Consider the following 19,897-nt stretch of genomic DNA (forward strand, 5'->3'; position numbering starts at 1 on the left):
TAACCGGTAGAGCCAATATAATTGAGGGGCAGTTCATACATCCATATTGTTATGGCTCTGAAACCGGAAGTTGTTTTCTTGCTCTTTCCTGGCTGCTAGTTCAATGAGTTTTGGTCGTACAGTGATGAGACTTTTACCAATGGAATCCCCCATAGAAAATCTGTGGAGGGAGCTGAAGCTTCCAGAGGCCAAGCATCAGCCTCAAAACCTTCAGGATTTGGAGAGGATCTTCAGAGAGGAGTGGACCACAATCCTTCCTGAGATGTGCACAAACCTGGAGACCAACTACAAGAAGAGTCTGACCTCTGTGTGTCCAACAAGGGTTTCTCCACCAAGTACTAACACATGTTTCGCTAGGGGATCAAATACTTATTTCCCACAGTTAAATGCAAATACATTTTTATCTTTTATATAATGTCAGTTTCTGGATTTTCTTTTTGATATTCTTACCCTCACTGTTCAAATAAACCTACCATTAAAAATATAGACTGTTCATTTATTTGTAGGTGGGCAAACTTACAAAATCTGCAAGGGATAAAATACTTATTTCCTCCACTGTATATACCTTTGAAGCTTTTTAGAATCTGAACAGTAGCGAGACTGAATGCTAGTTCAGTTGCAGTTTTTTGACTCTCCTCCTGTCACCCAGGGGGAGGGCTGTGGCTATGGTTGATTGCAAACTAAGAGCTATCAGATAGCGCATTGTAATGCTAATGCAGAGACCAGTGAAAAGGTTCTTAAAGCTTGCATGTGCTTTAAAATCAAAAATCATAATATAAACCGTGTCTGCGTGTGAACGACAAACGCTGCGCTCACTGCGCTCACAGTTATGTCTTACTGTAAATTATTTATTTCCCACAGGAATTATCCGACAGTAACTAGAGGGGAGTCTCCTTTAGTCATCTCACTATTTAATGCATCAAAAGTACCATCTGTATTGGTTTTCAAAAAAAGAGCTCCAGCATTATATATCATAATATGACTATTAAATGAGAATAATCATCAAATGTATGCCCTGCAGGGGAAAGCACATTAAACACGTCAAATATGATGAAAAAAATATGATTCCAGCTTCAGTCAACTGCCCTAACTGAATTGAACTGATTTCCACAGGTATGGGCCGTTACAATGGGTTTATAAAGAGAACAGGATACAGCGCTGGAGGCCACGTTCATGCCTGTGAACGTTTCTCAGTGGCTCATGAAGCCAAATTGGCCTTATTCTCGAGAACAACAAATCCAGAATTATCCGTGCTCTTGGGTCTATAGTGCATGCAAATTGCGTTTTCCTTAAGCCCCGCCTCCAATCCGATGCGGCACAGCTGATCTGGGCTCAGAACTAATGAGGTTTCTACAGATGGAAAAAATAAAGTCTACTTGTGGTGGTTCCATATACAGTTGACAAGAAATGGCAACCATTTCTAACATATCTGAAAAGGCTAATACTGTATGCTCTTCTGTAACTGATTCTTATTTAAACCAAATTAGGAAACAGATTTGCTAAAGACAACTGTGACCAACATGTACCTCTCACATGACTGTATGGGCGTTCACTTTATGTTAGAATCAAAAGTTCTGTTTATATCATTTTTAATGTTGTTATCATTATGTCTGTATTATTTTGTCTATTGATTTTCATTACGTTTATTTTATAATGTTTATATTTTTAGGAAAGACGATTAGGGCCACATGTAAACTTTCTTTTAGATCTGACCAAAAGTGATTCAAAGTCAGAATTCAATTCAAGGGACAAATGAATGAGAAATAAGTCAAAGCTAATTCAATTTTGGTCAGATCTCAAAACAATGTTGACCCTTGTATGGCCCTTATCGTCTTCCGTAGATATTTCTCCCCTACGTTTTTTGTTTCTTTTTGTATTCTATCAGTTTGCGTTTTGAATTTGCATGGGATGGATTACAAAGTTGTTGGTGAAAAAGGAACATAAAATCACGTTTCTGAATAATTCAGACGTTCCATTTTCCACCTGTCCCCCTGACGCCCTCTGACCTCGTCCCCCAGCAATACTGCTCACCTGTGTTTCATTCCCAAATGTCCTCTACATTAGTTATACTAGATTGTCAATGTTGCGTTGTGTCATGATTTCCAGAATATTCATCACACCACAGGGTTACGGTGGCAAAGAGATACCACACACAGACACAACTGTGATTGGTCAGCCATACATGTCTCTGGTGGAAGTGCACAGTGTGCAGATAACATGAAGCAGGTTGAAACAATGCTCAGTCATCTTATTGCTTTACTCAAACACACTTCTCTTCAAAGCTGCAAAACATCCGCCAGGAGAACAACAGAACTCTTCAGTAATTAAACAAAGAGAGGAAATCTATAACTTACTGTGAGGACATATTCTAAGCGTGATAAGGTCTGAATAAATTACCATAAACTAAAGGAAGTATTAGTAACTACTCTGTGGTGAGTTCAAGTGATGATGATTCATGTGAAGATTGTGTTCATTTGAAAATCCAGGAGGATGTTGACGTGTTTTGTCCTTTTTCCCCCCAGAATCTGTACAATTAAGGTGAAGAGTACAGTAAAGTTAGCACGACCCAAAGAGTCACCATGGCAACATTCAAGGGAAATTAGTCAGGTTGAAATAAAGAACTTTCCCTCTCGAGAGTAAGGCAGTAGCTCAGTCTGTAGGGACTTAGCTCGGTAACGGAAGGGGAGCCGGTTCAAGTCCCAATCGGACCAAAACACAGATTGTGGTTAACTGGAGAAGTTCACCTCCTGGGCACTGCTGAGGGGCCCTTAAGCAAGGCACTGAACCCCCGACTTATCACACAGGTTTATGTCCCATTTTGCTCAACATAACTATGAAACACAACATCCAATAGAAGGAAGGTTCATGTTACCCAGAATTACATCAAATATGAAACAGAAAACAGTAATTTACAGAGCCATGGTCAGCTGGAAGTCATTGCCGGTCCATATCATTCAGGAAAATTCCCCGAGTACATTTCAAAAGTTTGCTTAAAAATCATCCCCATATCATACAGTATAATGGAACTATGTCAGTGGATATGTATAATTATTGTATTATTTATGTTTGGCTTAATGATGGTTAAAATAGGATGATCATTTTAGTTTTCCCTTCATATTGAATTGTGAATTGCATGAAATGATGAGGTTTTTTTTTTATGTATGTTTGACTGTGTGTGACGACCCCAGGAGCTAATGCTCATGCTAGTGCTAATGGGGATCCTAATAAAGAACAACAATACAAGTATTTCTTTCTTTCTTTAATCCCTTTTATGAGGAATGAATCTAGTTTTAGGAACAGCTTGGGTAAACTTATACTTTCACAGAGTGGATGTGTCTCGGGGGGGTCAATGGGCGTCTTACAATCGGAGTGCCAGTGGATCAATCCCCAGGCAATGTGCACAGGATACTTAACCCCAAATTGCTCTCTGCACCGGTATTGAAATGTATCCAAGACGATTTGGATAAAATTGTCATCTAAATAGAGAAAATACATACTCCTCCATCTCTTGATTAAAAGTTCTATGCTGGTAACAAATGGGCTAAATGTAATGGATCCCACATTTTGTGTTAAACAGGAACAACCTTACAGAGGGGGTGGACCCGTGATCGCTGTGGTCTACATTTAATGTGCCCTGCAATAAATACAGAATGTTTGAGTCTGAGAGGTGTTCACTTTTTTGTGTGTTTTAAAAAATCAAACTTATCCTTACTGTGTGGTTGCCTGCATCAGCTCATGGCTCCAAACTTAAAATGTTCTTAAGGCATGCAGCTTTACCATATGTGATGACTAAGATTCCTGTTATAATGAACATCCTTTGTAAATGTAGGGAAGTTGTATGGGACCATCTATAATCTAATTGCCTGAATTTCTACAACTTCCTTTATCCAACTTCATTATTTGGTCCTTATCTTACCTTCCTTCATTTCATCAGTTTGTCTTATCATGGTGGTTATACAGTATAATAAAGAAATGGCACCAAACACATTAAGAGTATGATAATTACCAACCAGACAAAAAGACGATATACATTACATAATGTTGCAAAACTATTCATTCTTTGATTAGGAATTTAAATGTCAATGTTTCTCCCTCTGAACACCAGGGGGGGCCACTGAACCTGAATTGAGAATCCACTGATTGCTGTAAATGATTCTAAAGTGTCAGTGTGGCAGTGAGAGAAGAGTGTTTCTTGCACATAGAAGTAGGAACATCAGTAAACAGGTAGCAGCTGGTAGTATACAGTGTATCTCTGTGATGTCATATGTCAGCGTCCTGACTGACCTTTTCATCCACTGCCTCCTGCCCTGTGACCTTTGACCTCTTCCAGCTGATGCAGTGAACGTGTCTCCTCATACAGCCCACTACAGTTGAGTACATGTATGAAACACTAAGTCTGAACCCAGACTGAGAGAGATTGATTGTTGATGAAGGTCCTTCCTTCCTGCAGACTGTATAAGCAACACTGGTAGACCACCACACACACAATAACACACATGACATTGTGGTTGTGCAATATGTTAAAATGCAACTACTGGCTGCTTTCTCTTTTTTCACTATACGTGTAACAACATGTTGTAAGATAACACTGTGCAATATATACTTATATACTAGTAAATAAAGTACTTACTGTCATCCTGCAGCTACTCCAACTTGATTCACTTCCTCTTTTTACTTTAAAATGTGTTCAAATTAAATAAAAAATGGTATTAATGTGTGCTTGCCACTACTAAAAACTGGTATATCATTATTGTCTCTTTGATGTAACTATGGATGATTTAACAATTTCTTATCCTTTATTTAAATAAAAAGTTGTACCGTTAAAAACACATGGCGTTGAGGCTGGGCTGGCAGATGTTTCTTCTTGGCTGCTCAGGATGTATGTGAAGTGATGTAAACAGCTGGTACAGTGTGTGTAAGTGACCTCTAAACATCATGTCAGTGGAGGGTCACTGAGCCTCCGTGTGCTGCTACTGTGTGTGTTTGTGTGTGTGTGTGTGTGTGTGTGTGTGTGTGTGTGTGTGTGTGTGTGTGTGTGTGTGTGTGTGTGTGTGTGTGTGTGTGTGTCTACTGCTTCACACAATGTTTACAAGTCATGTCATAGACATCTCCCTCTTTGTCTCTCTTTGTTAAAATCTATATAAACAGATGAATATAATAATGTATATATTTATGAATTTATAATACCTTTCTTGTAATCCATATTTACGGTGTCCGACAGGTGGAAACGCTCTACAGGAGAAACGTGCTGCAGCTTCATAACGATGCAAATAAATAAAAATGTTCCAAAACACATGCAAATGTGTCTTCACCAACTTGACACATGCGCAGCGTCTACTAAAAGAACAAAACACTGCAAGAAGCTGAAAACACAACGAACATGGGGACACTAAAAAGTGACGCACACAGCTGGGACCGGAGCGCTTGGTGACGTTCAGGATTATAAAGTTGGACAACTGTCTCTGGAATCTTACCTTAAAATATAATATTATTGTCTTATTTTAACAATGTGATCTCATTATTGCAACTCTGCTAGCTAGCCACCAGCTAACATAGTGATTTTAAATATACTATAGACTAAACACTTACAGTTATGAAACAGGCTAACTCTGCATCAGTGACAGTTGGCCAACTTTATAATCCTGAACTTCACCAAGCACTCCGGTCCCAGTTGTGTGCGTCACTTTTTAGTGTCCCCACGTTCGTTGTGTTTTCAGCTTCTTAAGCGTTTTATATTTGCAATGTTTAGTTTATGCAGCGCTTTTAGTAAACATTGAGCCTATTTCGGGAATGTTTACTAAACGCTGCATGTGTTTCCTCAAGTTGGTGAAGATGTTTCATCATATGTTTCGGCACATTTGTGTTTTTCTATTTGCATTGTTTTTGAAGCTGCAGTACGTTTCTCCCAATGGAAGTTGTAGCGTGTTTGCACCTGTCGGCCACCGTACATATCAACCAATAAGTAGATATTGCCTTGCTTCATTTATTTGGTATTTATATAAATATGCTTTGATGATGATTACCTTTTTTTGTGAATGAGTGACGTCAGGTTAGATGGAGACAACTTTATTTTACTAAACAGATTACATTATTATTTTTGTATTTAAAGATTAGCCAGATTAACCTTTAGGGGGACAGTGTTGAAAGGGGGAGATAGAGGTGATGACATGCATAAACAGACCCAGGCCGGATTCAAACCTGCGTCCCCGCAGCAGGGACTGAGCCCGAGTACATGGGCCTGTTGATTATTTTCTAAAAGTCAACTGTTTATTGTTTGAATAAATAGTTTTTGGGATATACTAAACAACTTCTCTGTGTGCTGTTCTTTGGGAAATGTGTGTCAGACACCGTCACCTCACCTCAGGTGGCTCCAGGAAGCTTAAAGCCCAGGGTTAGCTACATGTTTATATACAAAGCAACAAATCAGTATGAGTTAATCAATCAAACCTGACTTATATAGCACGGTACATACACAAAAAATAACGCAAAGTGCTTCACAAACCAATAAATAAATAAAAAGAGTACTAACACTCCCTCCCAATCCATAGACAGAGCAGCACTTATTGTGTGAGTAATACAAATACTAAATACCAACAGAAGTTTTGTATGCACGTCTTCCCTGCATCAAAGTATCATTGAGCAAGGCACTGAACCCCTCACTGCTTCCGGACACCACAACATGACAGCCCTTTTGCTCTGACACTTCTCCATACAATGCACATGTGTATTTAAGGCCTAATTCCAGAGATGTGTTCTTCTTCTTCTTCTTCTCGTGTGGCCGAACCGTCTATCTGATAGTGAACTGTAGCAGATACGACCGTTATCGTCCTCGTGTGGCTGGGGCCTAAGTGTTCTTGTGGCTGTTAGAGAAAGGTGTGTGGGGCGGACAGGGTTCTTTAAAACCTGTTAAGCCCCAAAGACCCCGTCGGCGGGTCTTTCTTTTTTTCACAAATTAAAAAAAAGAAAAAAGAAAAAAAATTAATCTTTTTAATTTAATTTTTTTTTCTTGGATGGAATGAATACCTATGGTGATAATTCAATGTAATACACAATTGTTATAGTCTGGTACCTGAAAAAGGTCAAATGGCACTGATGGAACCAGATGTACCCAAATGTGCCGAAAGCTTATTCCGCCTGGAACTTTTTTTTGCTAAACCTCTCTAAAAAGGTCAAATTTAACTTGTTTTGCCTCAATCTTGATACAGGGTACTTATTATATGTTATAGTTTGGATTTTTAAAGCTTTTAGTCTACCATCCCATCATTCAAGGGTGGTTTTCACTATAAGTAATGTTTTTTCTTTAGGCGGAGGTAAGAATTTACCTTTTTTTGCTATGTTCCATCTGAATTTACTCTGACTGAGAAAAATCTATATTGATTCTGACACTTCTACATCCAACTCACAGATGTAACCTTGCTTTGATAAAATAAATTATTCATATAACCCTTTTAGAAGTTAAGTTGTAGTCATTTGTTTTGGGCATGTCATTTTCGAGCCTGAAACCTGAAAAACAGGCTCAGGGCTTAACAGATTGAATCATCGCCTACTGTTGATCCTTCAGTATTAATACCAGCCGTGATTTATACATTCCGTACACATTTATACTGTATAAAATATAACTTTTACTTTTATTATTTTAAGTGCAATGCAGATAATACTTCTGTCATTTGTATTTTTACTAATATAATGAATTCAGGACTTAACCTTAAATGGGACTATTTGTGGATTGTATTTCTACCTTTTAAAGTATCTGAGCAGAGTTCAGAAAAGTATGCGATTCTAGTAAAGGTAGAAGTCATCAGTAGGCATAAATTCACGTCAGGAGAAATAAAAGTTGCAATACTGAATTTTAAAAGTTCTCTGTTACAAATCTGCATTCAACATCTTACTTAAAGTGGACCTATCATGGTATATTTAAATGATATATTGTAGGGCCATACCTATATAAGGTATATTTATACGTTTCTGTTTTCAAAATACCAAACAGATCATGCATTTTAGCCATGCCTCATTTCGCTCAATTTGCACTTTTTTTTTTAGCTCTGCTCTGCAAGGGCAGATTTAGTGAGAACAGCACCATCTACTGGCCTGGCATATGTACTACAGCGTCTCCAGCGGTTTCGAACGGCAATGGCCGTGGCTGTCTCCTCCTGATTGGTGGAGTTGGCCCAATAGCCGTAGCGCCACTGTCCTGACGTCAGGACAGTGTTCAAATCTGGATCAGTTTTTATCAGATCCGTTGCAGCCCCTTTTTTAGAGATTTGGGTATGGAGGAAAATAGAGAGGGTTGTGTTTTCTGACACTTGGTGAGTTCCCTGGAACACCGGGGACACATATTCATGTATAAAAGACGTACAAAAGTGCATTTTGCATGATAGGTCCCCTTTAAGTAAAAGTACAAATGTACTGGCATGAAAATCTATTGAATGCAACAAAACAAAAGTACTCATTAAGTGTAATGGTCTTTTGTGGTTTATTTTTATTGATGCATTAAGGTGTTCATTACAGATTGTAAATGTGGAACTCATTTTAATTAATCTATACTGCTGCTGGACAAGAGAAAATAACACTTAAACTAGATAACACTGCCAAGAAGCTATTTAAAAAACCTTTTTAAAGTTGAGAAATATAGAAATACACGTTTTCAACAAATAGAAGAATACAAAAAAGTAAAGTCAATTAAATAAGCTCCACTTTTACCAGCTTTTACTTGTAACTGAGTATTTTCACTTCACAATTTGGTACTTTTACTTTTTTACATAGGTAAAATATCTGAGTACTACGCATACTGACAATGGGTTAGAGTCTGAAACTAAAAGTACCTCAAATGTGTACTTAAGTACAGTACTTAAGTACAGTACTTAAGTAAATGTAGCTACTTCACGACCTTCCACCTCTGGATTCTTCCACCGCTGTCATATCAAACAGTCCCGCTCCACACGGCGACATGACGGATGGTCTCCTGCGGGGCTGTGGATGTGGGCTGGCGGAGTGACGCGGCTCTTCAGGCGGACTCCTCCGCAATAAGAGGCGGCGGCCGCGGAGAGGCAGAGCAGAGGAGGCTCAACGCAGCACCGTCACACAGCACCCTGAGCACCGCCACACAGCAGCACGCTGCACCGCCCACAGCACCGCCACTCACCCCGGAGGGAAGACGTTTCAGCGGAGGAACATGCCGGCGCTGCCCGGGTCTCAGTGATTCTCCGCCCGATACACAGGCTGCTCCGCGGGCTGCTCACCCTGACCCTCCGGCAGGACCAAGGACAATTTAACATTTAAACACATCTTTTATTGGTAAGTCTTCACTTTTTAATCCACAAAACGAAAACCAAATTCATTCCACATATGTTACTACATATTTACAGAAGTGCAATGAAATACATATCTTTTATCTAATTAAATAGCGTACTTAAGTACAGTTTGGAGTTACTTTAAGCAAGTATTTATATGTTATGCTACTTTATACTTCTAATCCACTTCATTTTGGAAGCCACTTTTTACGCCAGTACATTTATCTATCAGCTTTATTTCCTCTACAAATTAAGATTATTACAAAAATAAATATAGCATCAACAGTTTATAAAGTAATTCAAATGAGCTCCACAATTACCATCTGTGATCGAGACATGAATGCATCAATAATCATAATCCAGTGATTTAATATTTCTAAATGGAACATCATTCTTTATAAGTATTTTTTGATGACTTTTAGTGAAGTAGGATTTCAATGCATGACTTTTACTTGGAGTACAGTTTTTTTTACAATTTAGTATTGCTACTTTTACTTAAGTGAAACATCTGAGTACTAGTAAAGTGTCCATAACATCTGAAAACTTCTTCCACACCTCCATATTTAAATGATACTTTGTAGAGATCTTGTATCTTTTAGAGGAATGTGTATATCAACAGGTGTATCACAAGCGTACTACATCCAGCACTAGTTTTCTTTAAACATTGAAATATATTTAGTGGTAACCACATTTATTTGTATTCAACTTTCAGGGTCATCACATTCATATGAATACTTTTCCTCAGCAGTTGTTGCGTATGCATTGAAGACATGGTTTCTTTAACTAAACAAGCAAAGCTCCAAACAGGCCTCCAGCTGATCCTAGCATCACATCATAAACTCTAATGAGCATGAGCTCATTAACACGTGTGAAGCGCTGTGATTAATGTGAAGATAAGGACAAGAGAGAGAGAGAGAGTGTGTGTGTGTGTGTGTGTGTGTGTGTGTGTGTGTGTGTGTGTGTGTGTGTGTGTGTGTGTGTGTGTGTGTGTGTGTGTGTGTGTGTGTGTGTGTGTGTGTGTGTGTGTGTGTGTGTGTGTGTGTGTGTGTGTGTGTGAGGCTGCAGGTGTGACGGCTGGAGATCAGATCATAGTGGAGTGTGTGTGAGGCGGGGGGCCATGCATGGAAAGACTTTACTAACTAGATACCACAGAAGAAGAAGCTTTTACTGCCACACTATGCTGTACTTATTTTACTTTTCCATAAGTGTAGAAAAAGGTATTTGTTTTTGGGAGTGATAAGTAGTAGGTTGTTGAATTGTGTTTAAAAAAGCCCTGATAGTGCTCGTTTTAAATCCTTTATTTAGTACGGTGGTTTAATCAATGCATTTATATCATATTTTCACAACTTATTAAAAATGAATCACAGTAACAAAGGAGAAGTTGTCCCGCAAAGTGATATTAAAGTAACATATTGCGGAAATACTGAGAAAAAGTTGAAGTTTTTTATTAATGTACTTATGCATTCCACTGCTGACGGTTACAAATGATTTTATGGAATTGGCAGCTTCTTTGCCGTTGTTTTTTGAACATATCAGCTCACTTATCATATAATTTCTGTTCTTATCTTATCTGTAAATGAAGCTTTTTCAGACATGATGTCTTACAACACATGCTCTAAAATAACAAACTTGATTTTAGAAGGAGAAAAAGTAATCTGTAATGTGGAACGGAGCCCGTAAGTTTCTGGCAGCTTGAGATATTTCATATTTTGAAGAGCCCAGAACATGTAACCACACCTAAAGACCTTGGTTCTAACCCCAGTACCATTATGAGCATTAGTGGACTTAGTGAGAAATGAGGAGAGAGCAGGCTGACAGATTACAGGACGCTCAACTCAGCGCATGTTTGTGAATGTCAGATGTAAAACATATTAACAGCTGTATGAAATTGGAAATTTGTCGACTCATATGGAACACCAAAAGTTATCACCATACCCGCAATAACATGTTTACACACATTTGAGACTTTTTCTGTCACTTTTTTTTCTGATTTCTGGAGTTAGTTTGTGTTTTCATATTTTCATATTATACATGCTTATATATCAATGGTTATAGATTAAACTAGTTCTCAACAAAACTAAAAAAGGTCCTCCTCCAACTACGTTAATTCTGTTCATTATTTTTCTGCCTGGATTGAACCTTTTTTCTTTAACTATGAAAAAGTGTATTAAGTGAAAAATCAGTACTAAATAAAACAGTTTAGTTTCAGTTTATTATTATTAATCTTTTCATAATATTGTATCCAAAGTATAATACCGTAGAAATGCCTACTGGCGCAACTCAAGGTTAATTGTTTTTTTTTGATAATTGTTTTTAATTGAGAACAACTGGTGTTAACTATAACCATGGATATATAAGCATGTCTGAAATTGAAATGTATAAAATGCAGCTAACCCCAGTATTCAGATTAAAAAGTGGGATTGGATGCCTTCAGGAGCAATTTGGGGGTTAAGTATTTTGCCCTCGGATTAATGGACATGTTGTCTGCGGGGGGGGGGGATCGAACCGCTGACCCTCGCAGACACCTTTTTATACCCTGTGCCACGGTAGTGTTGTTACTTCCATGTTACTAGTGGTTAACTAGTTAAGTGGTGGAATTGTTCATTATTATCCTACGTGTTTTTTTATTGCAGCCTTAATTTCAATAATTAAAATGGGTTTTTTTGGCCCAGATTTGCCTTTATTTGACAGGGTAATTAGGGGGAGATAAAGGGGAAGACATGCGTGAAGGGAGCCGGATACACACCCTCTATTTTTTTCAGGCATAGAAGTTGAAAGATAATTGTCCCATGTAAATGTACTGAGTCACAAACGACTGGAATCAGCTGACAAAATACACACCGCTGTGAGTTGTTAATTAGCACGTCGCTAAAAGCTAATACGCTATAAAACCTGCTCAGTCCTGCAGAGGTAAACACCCGGGGCCCACATGTGTACCTCAGCCGGTCTGATCGCGTTCACACCGAGGTGAGAAGCGTCAGTCGTCACAGCGAGGCCCTCGGAGGCGTCAGATCTCACAGGGTCCGCTGAAGTTAAAGGGCCACATGGCTGTTTGGATTTGGAGGCCTCTGGTATGCAGACATGAAAGGGGAGAAGGTGAGGAGCACTCAGCGGCGCAGCGCTTATCTCTAATGACCCCCTAACTATAAGTCAATTACTTCTGCTTGATGATCAGAAAGGAGCGCACCACGGGGGGCCGGGGGTCCTCGTTACAGACCCTTCCCTGCATGGCCAGGCCGCAGGCATCCTCTTTATTACTCCCTGTGTTAGCTGCTCAGTGTAAACGCTCCGTCTGTACCATCATGTTCAGAACAATGGGATGGGTTTGAGCCAAGAACAGAACAACTGAAAGCAAGAACAATTTTCATTTTCAATTGAATTCTTATAATCAGAATATGTGTTTGTCTGTGTTTGAGGGGAAATGTACAGCGAACAGATAAAAGGCAAATAAAGTACAGTAAAATATTAAATGGCATAGAAAGAATCTAATAAGTAAACATTGATGGTAAAAAAGAATAAGAAGTTTAAATAAGTTTGTGAGTATATACATTGAGGGAGCCAGTTTTCAGCAAAGTGTGTGTTCAGATGCAGTTACTGCAACACATATGTAACAGATAGCTTCTCCCTCAGCTCTACACTGCACTACTCTGATTACTTTATCACTCTCTAAAATTACAAGTAGGACTTTTCTGATTAGGATATATTCATCACTATCATTATTATCACTATTTTATTTGTATTATTTTAATATAATTTAACTCGGTATTTTTCAACTGGAAAGTGGACAAATGTAAATGCTTTATGCATATGTAGTTATATTAACTGTTTTAAATTAATTAAAAAACGTCCAGGCTTTTATGGACGTCCCCAGAAATGTAGTTTGATACAGATACAAGTAAAATGTTTTAATGTTTTTTAATACCCAATTTAGCATTTAAATACCTGCTTCGATTTAAAAAGAAACATCTGTGCATTATTAGTTTCATGAATGACTGCTTAGAGCTCGTGTGAGTTAAACAGGCCATAATTACCTTTCTAATATCTATTTCAAAGTGGTGTTCAAACATCTTCAAACACCAAAAACTGCATTTAACAATCTCCCTCTCAGATGTGTTAGAGTAAAAGTATACAGTAGTTGAGAATGGGACTTTAAAGTAACCCGATGTAAGTATCATCATTCTTTCTGAAGTTAAACTTAACCCTGACGGTGAGCAGGAATGCAGCGTCTGTGAGAGGTGAGAGGTGTGTGTGTGTGTGTGTGTGTGTGTGTGTGTGTGTGTGTGTGTGTGTGTGTGTGTGTGTGTGTGTGTGTGTGTGTGTGAGCACACCGTCACCTGTGAGCCTCAGACAAACACACTTTGTCTATTGTTATCCTGCTCATCAAACCTGCTCTTACAGCTCCTCTGCTGCTGGAAACACATACACACGTCACACACACCCACACACACACATACACACACACACACACACACACACACACACACACACACACACACACACACACACACACACACACACACACACACACACACACACACACACACACACACACACACACACACACACACACACACACACAAACAATATCAGAAGCACACATTCATGCACAAACTCATTCTAACACCCACACACACAACAGAGGCATACTCACACTTGCAGGCAGAGGCACACACACAAAAACAAACGCAATCACATACAAAAAACACACACACTACTATTTCTCTGTCTGACTTGAATGTGTCTCTGTGTGTGTGTCAATGCCAGAAAGACATTCCACTCAGACCCCATTTACACGCAAACGCAAACGAACCGAATACGATATCAAAAAAGTATTCCGTTCACTCGAGACCGCTTGGGAGCGCTGGAGACGCTGTAGTACATATGCCGGGCCGTATGTAAGTGGCGCTGTACTTCTGCCACAAAATTAACATATATTTGTATTGTATAGTATTTCTTCAAAAAAAGTATGCGATTACATTCCACAGGTCAGAGAGGCATTATTATACATTTTAATAAGTGGCCTTCACCTCTTGTTGGGCTGGTTCTACGGGTTTGTAGCTGATTTTCCTGCTCGACATTTAAATTGACATTTTGTAAATGACCTGCAAATAATGTTCAGCTATTTGGTTATAACCATGATCTCTCTCAAATAAGTTGCCATCTGAAAAAACTGCAGAAAGTGAGAATTTTCTAAAACCTTGTCAGTGGATTCAGACCCCATTTACACGGGGTGTAAAAAAGTCTTCCGTTCACACGAGACCGCTCGAAAGCGCTGTATGTAGCTGTATGTAGTACATATCCCGGGCCTGTAAGTGGCGCTGTACTTCTGCCACAAAATACACCAAAAGCAGCAAAGAAGACCCCCGAGCATGGTTGCCATGGTTGCCCTTCTGTTTATGCCCCGCGGTGGATTTAGCAACATGTAGTTCATGTAGTTCTCCATGTCCACTTGTTGCTGATGGTTGTGGTAGAGGAGCTGTAGATGTTGCACTAACATGTAGCATGGTCAGTAGCAGTAGTCTTTGTATGGATTCAATCAAGTTGCAGTCCAAGCCACGACATTAAGTGTTTTGAGAAAAAATAGCAGTTGAATTCTCATCTTTCCTTATACCAACACAAGCAGTAATCTAGAAATTATTGTTTGGGTTTCACAGGGCGTACATGCCAGGAGTATTTCTTCACAAACACACCCCAGCTCCATATTCAACACAAATCTTTCCAACAATTATTTTGAGGTAATGACATTGCAAATCATTTGAAAATAAAAAGAGTAGAACATGAAAAAACATAAAATAGAAACATCTCAAAATAGAAAATAAAACTGAATTAAAAGTAAAATGTATACAAGTTGACCGTGAAAGAGAAACATCTGTAGACTATCTGACCAATAAACACTATGAAGGGCCAAATTGCAGCAAAAAAATGTAAAAGTAGGATATTATTTACATTAAGTGTGCGAGGAAAGTTTCTGTAAAATGTAAGGACCCCTCACTGAGGGGAGAATGTGGGTTTTAAAAGCCTGTATGGAAGAGTTATCTGAATTCCTGCCTGATGCCTGTCACACTAATCTGGTTTCTTGTAGTTACACCATATCTACGTGTGTGTGTGTGTGTGTGTGTGTGTGTGTGTGTGTGTGTGTGTGTGTGTGTGTGTGTGTGTGCAGCAGAAAATCCTGGTCATCTTCAATTAATTGACTTTTGACAGCACTAGAAATATATCGATGTCACTTGGCCCGACAGTTGCATATTTTCCTCTGCTAATGTTTTGTGTTTCTTCCAGAAGGCCCTGTTGGATTCTGGGTAGCAGCCATGGGCAGCAAGACCCTGCCAGCCCCGGTCCCCCTGCACCCGTCGCTCCAGCTGGCCAACTACGCCCTCCTGCAGAGCTCCACGGGCCTCCAGCTGCCGGCCGAACACTTCCAGAGCCTCTACAGCTTCAGCGCCCTCCACGCCATCCAGCTGCACCAGTGGACCCTGGGCTACCCCCACCTCGCCCTGCCCCGCTGCACCGTCTCCAAGCTTCCCGCCCACTTCTCCTCCATGGCCTCCTTCCCCCTGTTCCCCCACCTGCTGGAGCCCAAGCACGACTCAGCGGGTCTGTTTCAGAGCTCCAAGAACAAACCCCGCTTTGACTTTGCCAACCTGGCGGCCGCAGCCACCCAGGAGGACCCCCTGAAGGCGGAGGACCTGAGCATGGGGGGGGGCGCCGCTCAGGCTTCATCTCTCCACCAGACCTCCGCCGGCCTCCACCTGGACCTGACCAAGCTCTCCTCCCCCGAGCGCAAGTCCAGCCGAGGCCGTCTGCCGTCCAAGACCAAGAAAGAGTTTGTGTGCAAGTTCTGTGGTCGCCACTTTACCAAATCCTACAACCTCCTGATCCACGAGAGGACGCACACGGACGAGAGGCCGTACACCTGTGACATCTGCCACAAGGCCTTCAGAAGACAGGACCACCTCCGGGACCACAGGTGAGAAGAAGGCTTTATTGGTTATTCAAACCCAACACTGTACTACACACTGAACATACATTGGCTCGTTGTGTTAACAGTTCGTCTAAAGAGGCCCTATTCTGCTTTTTGGGGTTTCCCTTTCCTGTAGTGTGTTATAGGTGTTGTGCATGTAAATGGTCTGCAAAGGCTAAACACCCCTCATCCCCCCCTGCCTGAAACGCCTCCATTGGACTCCTTTGTTTACTTCCAGAACATAATGACAAATCACTTTCTAACACTTGCGCTTCTATTGGCTAGCGCTACAACTCATTTTACGTGATAGGCTAAGGGGCGGGACATCTCTAAGCAGTTGACCAATCACAACAGAGCTGGCCAGCTAACTAAAATACTGATTTGAACCTGAAATGGAGCAGAATGTGTCTTCTTTATTTACAGTCTTCATATAGGGCTGTGTATGTCACCTTTCTATAGTCAATTTCCATCCAAATTAGCACATCATTTTACATCATTTCCAGAAAATTATCACTTTTGCGTACTAATTCCTAAATTGGGTTGCCTAAGAGTTGGGTTATAAACACTTTTGCCTATAGACACTCAAAAGGATTAGTTCTTTCAATCCACACTAGAAAGTAAAAATAGACACATTTGGAGTGGATCACTTGCGTTTTGACTGCACTAAACACACAACCACACGTGAACAGGAATATCTACATTATGTGCATATAGTGTAAGTGAAACACAGCCTAGGTAGACACCTGCCAGTAGCTGCTGTAGTTGGGTGTTAGGTTTAGGGTTAGGTGAATTGCCTCCTGTGTAGATATGCTGTAAGGCTTAATGGAGAAAGGTTTCTTTGTTAAATGCTTAATTCAAAAGGTGACTACTTAGTCCATTATGAAAAATGTTGTCACTGTAATGAGATGACATAAGATGTTGAATGTGTCACAATAACTGCACAGTCAGTAGTCTGTGTGCAGATGAAAGGATTCAGAAGAAAACTGTCAAGGTGGGCAAAACCTTTCCTAACGATGACAGGATGAAATACATGATGTGTAAGAACTGTCAAACCTGACACAAGTTGACAAGTGCAGAGGGATTGTTTCAAGGACATGGGGGTGTGAGTGGGGAACATTTGGAGCTTCAATGTTTACTTTTTGCAACAGTTTATTGTAGAAGTGTATTCAAGTCCCTGCTTATTCAAAACACACATAGGCATGATTTTTATTACATCAATGATACATTCATTAACTAGTGTAAAAAGCTCTAAACGTTCAAGGGACAATGTGTAAGGTATGCTAGAATCACTTCTACCATTTTTAACAGTTTAGAAGGTTACAGTGTTGAAAATATGTCAAAGACGTCCATGTATTGTGTTTCGGAAAAATCTACTGAAATTAGCATTCTAGCTGACTAGCCTGATAGAGACTCACTGTGGCACCAATCTGACTTCAAACGTTAAAAGTAAGAAGAATGTGAGCAGTTTTCAATCACATTCAAAGTTCATGGTTTGGCTTCGATCTGATGGTTTGTTGACCTAAAAAAGTAAAATTAGCATCATCTCTTAGACTGTGCACACTTAGACTGTGGAAAACGGAAAGACAGAAACTAACAGAAAACACTTCTACACACTTATGCCTCTGAATGTTGACCCCTTGTCGTGATCACACTCCCTTGATACTAACCGGCGTCTCCTCTGTTCTCTACAGGTACATTCATTCCAAAGAAAAGCCCTTCAAGTGTCAGGAGTGCGGGAAGGGCTTCTGCCAGTCCAGGACGCTGGCGGTCCACAAAACACTACACATGCAGGTCAAGGAACTGAAGCCAGCCAAGATCAAATGAGTCACTCTGCCAGCAGGGGAGGACGGGGACACTGGAAAAACACGACCAAAGACAACAACAGTCAAAGAGGCAGAGCGCTCTGCTTCCGTGGGAATACTCCTCAAGGATGAAATATTTCACCAGCCAATTCTGAAAGGAATAAAACAGAAATAAGCCTTAGCGGAGAAGTGTATACTTAGTTATCAAAGCCTGACTTGGCAACGGATGTGTGGAATGTTAAGCGAAACACGACCTTGCGGTTGCTCAGTGCAAATACTAAGCTTGTAATCCAAAGACTTTAAAGGTACACAACTCTTGTAATTTTTTGTACAAACTGAGAATGATCAAAGCCATGTTAACATATTTTCTCCTTTTCAATATCACATCCCAATGTTATTTTTGTATAGATGCATTATATCAAAACTGTATTTTTGCACTTTAACCTGATTATTGATTATTTTCATATATCACTGGATTTCTTAAACTTATTTTCAAAAAGAATAATCATTTCTAAATAAAATATTTTTACTTTATGCGGTTGTCTGTGTGTCTGAGTTTGTCTGAGTGTGTTGCTAAATGCTAACATGTAGGCAGGGTCTATATACTTTTTCATCATGATCATGACAATGATAATGCAGGGATGATGTATTTTTGTAGGCCAACCAGGAAGTTAGCATCGAAAAGGTTCCCTCAACAAAAGCAATGGGATTTATCCATTGGATTTTAGAATATTGCAAAAAATAAGATCTGTGGCAAACACACGTTTATGATAATTACACGTTATGTTCAGCAGGATAATCTCCTAATAATAACACCACTTTTATAATAGTTGAAGCGTAAATGCAATAGCCAGGAGTAAAATGCTAATGTGATGCTATAAACAAACTACATCACGATTGCATGACTTACCAATCACCACCGCTAAGCTAAGGGCTGCTAATGTTGGTCATGATGACTTTAAGTGGTCTCATTCAGCCATTTGTTAGGAACCACCTTCATTAAGACATATAAAACTAAACGTGAACATCTTGTAAGCTTATTGTAGTAGTGAAATAAAGAAATAACACCGATCATTTTACTCAAACAAAAACTGCCGCTTGGGCACCAGTAAGCCAATCTTACGCGTGGGGAAATTATTCATTGTCCAGGTAAGAGCTTTATTTTTTAGAATTGAAATAATCCAACATATATACAGAAGGGGTTTCACCTGTGGCTTCTCCTGGGTTTCCCCTGGTAACAAAACATTTGCTCATTCTGGTGAACCAATCCCACCACCGTGCAGTCAACATGTCGATGTGTCCTTGGGCAAGATACTGAACCCTGAGTCGCTCCCGATGGCCAACGGTGTGTGTGTGAGAGTGTGTGTGAATGTTCCCAGAGCAAGTGGTACTGCTCTGCATGAATGAGGTGTGAATGGGTGAATGACTCGTAGTGTGTAAAGCACTTTGAGGGGTAACAAAGATAAAGTGCTATATAAATAGAGTCCATTTACCATTTACCTGTCTCCAATAAATACATAATCACCAGGTGCCCAAATCCCTCTGTGGCCTACACCGCCTTCAAAATAAAAGCATAAAGAATTACTTTTAAGTAACTAAAATAATTACAATCAATAATGATTAATTTATATAAAGAAAAACAGCTGGAAAATAAATGATTCATTACTAAATAACACATAAATGTATAGCGCCAACCCACAGAACTTGTTTTTGGAAATTAACCAAAAACTCATTAAAAAACACACTGACTTTCCAGACAAGGGAACCGCTCATTCCGGTTTTAGGACTCATTCCTGCTGCCGATCAGGAGGATAACAGTGCTTATAGGGTTGTTAGTTTGATGC

The 19,897-nt window shown here is 39.8% G+C and overlaps 1 protein-coding gene across 2 annotated transcripts; it reads left to right on the forward strand.

The window, feature by feature from the left end:
* Positions 1-9,068: 9,068 nt before the first annotated feature.
* osr1 (odd-skipped related transcription factor 1) lies at positions 9,069-18,524 on the forward strand. Of its 2 annotated transcripts, none has more exons than XM_034135140.1 (3): positions 9,069-9,294; positions 15,570-16,257; positions 17,943-18,524. In XM_034135140.1, the coding sequence occupies exons 2-3, from the start codon at positions 15,599-15,601 to the stop codon at positions 18,073-18,075; spliced, it is 792 nt and encodes a 263-aa protein (XP_033991031.1). In that variant the 5' UTR covers positions 9,069-9,294; positions 15,570-15,598; the 3' UTR covers positions 18,076-18,524. The 2 variants fall into 2 exon arrangements, with proteins under 2 accessions (XP_033991031.1, XP_033991032.1); XM_034135141.1 differs by having other exon boundaries at positions 15,573-16,257.
* The last annotated feature ends 1,373 nt before the right edge of the window (positions 18,525-19,897 follow it).

The sequence above is a fragment of the Trematomus bernacchii genome, unplaced genomic scaffold (assembly GCF_902827165.1).
Source record: "Trematomus bernacchii unplaced genomic scaffold, fTreBer1.1, whole genome shotgun sequence".
Classification (NCBI taxonomy): domain Eukaryota; kingdom Metazoa; phylum Chordata; class Actinopteri; order Perciformes; family Nototheniidae; genus Trematomus; species Trematomus bernacchii.